This window comes from Girardinichthys multiradiatus, chromosome 6 (assembly GCF_021462225.1).
Source record: "Girardinichthys multiradiatus isolate DD_20200921_A chromosome 6, DD_fGirMul_XY1, whole genome shotgun sequence".
Taxonomy (NCBI): domain Eukaryota; kingdom Metazoa; phylum Chordata; class Actinopteri; order Cyprinodontiformes; family Goodeidae; genus Girardinichthys; species Girardinichthys multiradiatus.
Window position 1 is genome coordinate 5,463,070 of NC_061799.1, and position 6,994 is coordinate 5,470,063.

Below are 6,994 nucleotides of genomic sequence, written 5' to 3' on the forward strand. Positions count from 1 at the left end.
CACTTTTAGCGCATCAGAAGCATTTAGCAGACTGACTGGAGCTCGGGGTGCTGAACGTGCAGGTAACGATGTCCACTCTGTGGACGTTCACCACACCGCCGCGTCCCAGAGACGCCTGCTCCTTGTCGTCTAGTCCAGGGTGAGGCGCTGCTTCCTCCCCACTGCCACTGGTCGCGGCGGATTCCACACTGAACGGGTGGATGTTGACCTGCGCCGTATCGTACTCCCACGCTTGTCGGATCGCGAAGTCTGTGAAAGAGGTATTCTTGGTGGACAGCGGGTGTCCTGTGTCGTTTCTGAAGCTGGCCGTGCGCAATGACGCGTAACTGGTGTAGTTGCTGTGTAGTGATGGAGGGGTGTTTCGACCCCCTACCCAACTCTTTTCATCTCCACGGCCGTCCTTTGCCCGGGTGATTGCACTCTTGAGCCTGCCGCAGCCTTTCAGCAGCAGGTTCTTTCTGCATAAAATGTAGACCCAGGGGTCCAGGATGGGGTTGAAAGAGGCGAAGCGGATCGCCAACAGGTCGCTCCTGTAGTCAGGTCTTCCTCCAGCAGAGATGTAGGAGGGGTCATAGAGCTGGTTAACAAAGATTCGCACCTGCCAAGTAAACAAGCAAAAAAAAAACAAAAAAACAACAACAACAAACAAACCAAACATAAACATAAACATGAATTAAATGGGTGAACATAAAATGCATGTTCATTGTTTTAATTGAAACAAGCAAAGGACAACTAGAGCTTACCACTAACGGAATAGAACAGACCAGGAACACGATGGTCATAAACACCAGTAACCAGAACATCTGGATCTCGGCGGCAGAGGTGACCGACGACAGCCGAGGGAAGCAACGACGCGAGCCGCTGTGCTCACTCAGCTCCGTCCGTACGATCCCCGTCCTCTGGTTCATCCCGACAAGAGACCTGCACACCGCCAGGTTGCAAAAAACAGTCACGGCGATCAGCAGCAACATGACGCCGCCGTACAGGAAGGAGTAACATGCTCCAGCTGGATCCACCGACCTCCAATCCAGAAAGCACCAAGTGCCGGGGAAGTGCCTGACGTGCTGACCGAAGCCAAAGCTGGGCATGATGCACAGCACGATGTTGGCCAAGTAGGTTACCAGGAGCGCAAAGCGCGCCATGGTTCGGTCTATGTGCATGGAGTAGAAATACGCATGGTTAATGGCCAGGTATCGCTCCACTGCCATTGCGCAGAGGATGGACATGCCCGCAGAACCAAAGAAAAGCATGGAGAAGGAGAAGAAGTGGCAAAGCAACACTCCTCCAGGCCACCGGCTGGCCACATACGTGGCGATGACCACTGGACTGGTGAAGCACGTCCCCAGCAGATCAGTGATGGCCATCCCGCACACCAGTGTATAGAAGGTGGTTTCCTTTTGCTCCTTCTTGGAGACACACAGCACTACGATGGCGATGAGGTTCCCCAGAACTCCAACGGCAAACATCGTGGCTGAAGTGACCAGAGACTTGGACTCGAGTCGGAGCGTAGGCAAGGTTGTTTGGTTATGGCTGAGAAGATAAGACTGAAGCGGTTCAGAAACATTTGTGTCCAGTTCTCCAAACGCAGCAGTGTCGTTGATCATTCTTAAAAACCAAGAAAACTGGAACTTTTTGTAAAGTGCAGAAAAAGTTGCTCCAGGAATACAATGTGGGGCTCAAGCTAATCCATGGCTGCAAACAAACATGCTGCGTGCGGCTGGGCGCAAAGTGCTTGAATTAGAAGAAACTGTTCTCTGCATGGCCACATTAAGGAGCAGCTTCTCTATTTATTGTTTTAAGCGCGAGGTTGTGGGTATTTATGCCGCGTGCTGATGTCAGCCGAATGACGTGTGTGGCAATATGGATATCCAAGTAGCCCACTCCTGCAGCCAGATTGGGATTCATATTCTTTTTTTTCGGAGCCTAAAACTCCGAGGTAAACACGTCACCTCGCAATACGCATGAAAGCAGCTGGTAAAATCTGGGCTCATGTAGAGGGGAATCCACATGACCAGTGGAGGGAAACATCCGCTTAAACCTATTTTTCAGATCCATGAGGCCCTGAAGGCGCTCCTTTTTACGCTCAGACAAACTAATCTCAATAAGCATAAACAAACAGACCAACAGGTATATGACTGTGAAGATGGACATATTTTAACATGCTCCCTGAATTCTAATAAGGATAACTAGACCAAACCGAAATGCATTATTTAATTGCTTCCTAAAGATTCAGGCCGAGTAATACGACTGAACCACACTTCAGCACCAAGGTCAGCGCCTCAAACACACTGTAAACACAGCCAGAAACTTTACCTTTTAACCTCTACGATGCTTTTGATCTCTGACTACTCTGACCCACCCATGGAATTTCGAAGCCGGATCTGCAGACCAACAGCCCTCTTTATTAATTGAAACCGTCCCCTCGCTTCCCCATCCAGTCCGCTTTCTCATCGATGTCTCATCTTGTTTGTGCGACCCTAACGTAACCCACAGATCAAACTGCCAGGGGCACCACACACACTGAGCAGAGATTCATGCATGTTATAAACCTTTAGACAGTGTTGTCCAATTGGTTCTATTGTAGCTGTAGTATTTATGGCACCAGAGACCCTCCGTTTATTGGTAGTGACCTCCTCGTTTTAGTGTTTTAACACATTATTCACAAAGAGCCATTTGTTCAACAGATCTGAAATCCAATGCAACCAAACAATGCTACATGTCCTACTTCTAAACAAATGAGGCCCCTAGTAAAAAAAAACAATTTGGCCCCTTGCAGATTTCTTCTGATTTTGTTTATAATATCACATCTAGGCCTTTTTACTGCTTGATCTGTAGAATCAGGAACTCACTTGTCTGACAGCATGAAGTAGGCTATAAGATCTTTAAAAAGCACATATTATGCAAATATCTTAAGAAATAAAGGAGCAGATGAAAAATAAAGTCACTAAAGTCTACCATCCTTTAAAGATCACAAAGCCATTTATAAAAGCTCTGGGAGTCCAGCGACTCACAGCAAGAACAACAATCCACATGGGTCTGTGGTAAACCTTGCCAGGAGTGGTGGGCCTACCAAGAAAAGAGCACATAAGCGATTCAGCTAGGAGGTCACAAAAGTACGGTGGCCGGGGGGTGCAAAACACTTTTACAAGTACCGAAACAAATTTACATTTCAGAAAACAAATTTACATTTCAGAACTATGTTTTATTTCTGATCAGCATGAATTTTGGCCTTGGAACTCTCCCATAAAAGACATTTATGCACAGTCTCTAAATTTTTGACCCCCTCTCTTATTGTTGAATCATGAACACTGACCTTAAGTGAGGCAAGTGAGACCTGCGGGACTTTAGATATTTTAGATTCTTTTGTACGGTGGCCGGGGGGTGCAAAACACTTTTACAAGTACCGAAACAAATTTACATTTCCGAAAACAAATTTACATTTCAGAAAACACTTTTACATTTCAGAAAACACTTTTACATTTCAGAAAACAAATTTACATTTCAGAAAACACTTTTACATTTCAGAAAACAAATTTACATTTCAGAAAACAAATTTACATTTCAGAAAACACTTTTACATTTCAGAAAACAAATTTACATTTCAGAAAACAAATTTACATTTCAGAAAACACTTTTACATTTCAGAAAACACTTTTACATTTCAGAAAACACTTACATTTCAGAAAACAAATTTACATTTCAGAAAACACTTTTACATTTCAGAAAACAAATTTACATTTCAGAAAACACTTTTACATTTCAGAAAACAAATTTACATTTCAGAAAACAAATTTACATTTCAGAAAACACTTTTACATTTCAGAAATATGTTTTATTTCTGATCAGCATGAATTTTGGCCTTGGAACTCTCCCATAAAAGACATTTATGCACAGTCTCTAAATTTTTGACCCCCTCTCTTATTGTTGAATCATGAACACTGACCTTACCTGAGGCAAGTGAGACCTGCGGGACTTTAGATATTTTGGATTCTTTTGTACGGTGGCCAGGGGGTGCAAAACACTTTTACAAGTACCGAAACAAATTTACATTTCAGAAAAAAAATTTACATTTCAGAAAACAAATTTACATTTCAGAAAACAAATTTACATTTCAGAAAAAACCGGAAAGGGAATGTACCAACACCGAGGCTGACCCGGAAGTCAGCCTCAGGGGCTGCATCCTTCGAAGGACGTATTTGTAGGCCGATTACGTTACAGCGCGGCGACGAAGGCTGTCCCAATTCATGAATCATGACTCCCTCAAATGCGGCCGACAAATGTGTCCTTATTTTGCCCGATTTGAAGGATGGGTCATCAGTATCCTTCGCGGCCCATCATTTCCCATCATTCATTGCGTGTCGAAGCGGATTGGTCAAGCAGGGGAAGCCATGGCGGATCATAGCAGCAAAAGCTGTGAGTAAATTGTGGAAAATTACACTTTCTGTGACACAAATTAACTTCTACATTGTTTTTAGTGTGGGAATATAACTATGTAGACGTGAAATATCTGCTTGATTTATCTAGACATCGCTTAATTTCAAACGTGCTCCGACGTGTTCGGAGTTTTCCGTTCCCGGCGTAGTAACCGGCTCGCCTCGCCAGCCCTACCGGCGGTGAGGTGAGCTAGCCCGGTAGAGATCTGACCGGACTATCGGCACTAAGCTCCCGCTGGCAGTCATCACAGTGAACGTTTAACACAAGTGATTTCTAACAGTTTATGTTATTATTTTAATTGTTACTGAAAATCGATTTAATATTTCAGGTGATATTAAGGTTAACCAGAATAAATGGACAGTTTTATGTAATCCAACTGTATCGCTGTGGAGTGTGATTGAGAATAAATAAGCTTTTCAATATTCATTTTTGATGAAGAAATGTTCTACATGTTTTAAAAGTTTATTTATAATTCAGTTAGCATTATAATTTCTGATTCCAGGTGAACCCGACGAGGAATACACCTCCAAATGTAAGTGAATCTCAGTAAAGAAGTGAAAAGTTTGAAACAGCTTGTTTTAGACATTTGTTTAGAAATATTTTAATATTTTCTTCAAATTAAGACAAATGTAAAATTTAAAAAGGCTTTATTTTTGCTCTGATATTAAGCAAGATGGTTTTTTTTTTTGGTATCTTCATATGTTTTTTTAGGTACAAAGGAGCAGACGGGCCAGTTTATTAAGCTCAGGGGTGAGAATGAGCACCTTTTTACTGGAGCTAAAAACTCAGCCACCGTGGCTTGGAGGTACAATAACAATTTTTGCAGTCGGTTTCTGTCCAGTTTCAATAACTCCTATCTTTCTAACTTTCATAAATATCCATACAGTGATTAACATACTTCTTTCGGTTTGGGACAGTTCCGGAGAAGATGGACCAACAGGGGAAGGTCACCCCCTTTGCAGGACAAAACAATGTGGGACAATTAAAAAAAAGAATTTAGAGTATGTTCAGAAGTTCTCATGTCACACACAAATAAAAAAAATATTTCTAAATGTCTTATTGGTTTCTCTGTTTAGTCAACTCTTTTTTTTCTTCCTTCTAACTTTAGGATTGTAAGTATCCAGGGTCAAGAGAGGGAGTCAGTGAAAAACCCACTGCTGGTACTTGGCCCTGGTTTGTCCTTATGGATGAGGTGTTGGGACAGAGGTCTTCCACAACACCTCCTGTCCTGATTGCCTCCATCCCTGAGGACACTCCAGGGCCAAGCAGAGCGGTGGTCAACCAGATGGAGAAGGAAGACAGTGAGCCAGCAGGAAGGTGTCAGAAAAGAAAGAGGGACAGAGATGATGGAGTTGATCAGGGAGGACATGAGGGCACAGAGAATAGACAGACTGTTTTCCAAAGAATGGCACCAAAATAAGGTGCTACATAAGAAATATTAAGTTTTGTTCAGATTGTTTCTTAAAGTTTTAAGGTGTTCTAATAAATTTCAAAATTGTTTTTGTCACTAATGTTATTTCCATTTGACCTAATGTTACGGCCCCTGGCCTCTTGAGGCTGTGCAGGCTCCTTTTCTTTTTTTTGTTATGCAGATTTAGCTGTGGGGGCACACCTTCCTGATTGGCTGCCTGGAGACTGCTGAAAGGCAGCCGCGCCATTGGACCAGCAGAGAATTGCAAGCCAATCAGATGCAAATGAGGCCCACCTGCAACATATAAAATGCTCCAGTGAACATTCTCCCAGTGGGGCAGCTTGTAGGAAGAGGTTTTGTTCAGCTGTCCCCCACCTTTGGTGTTTTCAACTGCTTTGGCAGTTTTGGAATATTTCTTGTCCTGTTTGTTCTGCTAAAAGGGTTTTGACTTTGTTGTAGTTTGCCTCTCAAGCTAGAAGCTCATGGTTGGGAGGCTTGGTACCTCCCTTTTTGTGAATGTTCTTTTCTTTTTGGGTTCCTTGAACTTAATATTCCTCAGGTTGTTAGCCCTCTGTGTTTTTTTTTTTTTTTGTGTTACCTGGGTAAAATTGTATTGTGGCTTTGTGAAACCCTGTTTTGTAATAAATCATTTTACATTCCACTTGTTTCCTCTGGACACATCATTATGTTACCGCCCCTGAACCCCTAGACCTGTGTGGGCCGTAACACCTAACAATACATCAACTTCATTTAAAGTTATAAACAGAATTTATTATGAAAAATACAAACAGCACTTTAAACAGAATGTGGGAAGAAAACATTCAAACAGATCAAGATTACAAGACAAAAGGCATAAAATAAAACTATGTACAAGTATTTACAATGGCGACAGCAGGATCAACCTGAGTGACCGGTTCCTGGAAAAACCTCTTCAACAGAACAAAGAGGCAGATGTCTTTCTGAACAGAAAGTCTGGCGGTGTGGCTAAATCTCTCACAAGGTCAGAGACTTGGATGGGATGCTGCAACTGAGACCTGTGGTTTGTCTTTCTGGATGGTGAGCGAAGCATCACACAGGTGGTCTGCAGATGTTTGTGATGCCTCTCTCCGCTGTCCACGTCATCGTCCATCAAGTGGGATTAAAGGGCTG

The 6,994-nt window shown here is 42.9% G+C and overlaps 1 protein-coding gene across 1 annotated transcript; it reads right to left on the minus strand.

The window, feature by feature from the left end:
- Nucleotides 1-13: 13 nt before the first annotated feature.
- Nucleotides 14-6,092, minus strand: ptger4c (prostaglandin E receptor 4 (subtype EP4) c). The gene is made up of 3 exons (XM_047367906.1): nucleotides 6,047-6,092; nucleotides 744-1,675; nucleotides 14-598 (listed from the first exon to the last, which is right to left on the minus strand). Exons 1-3 carry the CDS (start codon nucleotides 6,090-6,092, stop codon nucleotides 14-16), a joined length of 1,563 nt encoding a protein of 520 aa, XP_047223862.1.
- Between the last annotated feature and the right edge of the window lie 902 nt (nucleotides 6,093-6,994).

Coding starts and splice junctions, on each gene's coding strand:
- ptger4c (XM_047367906.1), bottom strand. CDS start 6,092: ATGGCGCGGCTGCCTTTCAGCAGTCTCCAGGCAGCCAATCAGGAAG. Junction 1,676..6,046: donor CCAGGCAGCCAATCAGGAAG/GTGTGCCCCCAC, acceptor GATTAGCTTGAG/CCCCACATTGTATTCCTGGA. Junction 599..743: donor TCTGTTCTATTCCGTTAGTG/GTAAGCTCTAGT, acceptor TTTACTTGGCAG/GTGCGAATCTTTGTTAACCA.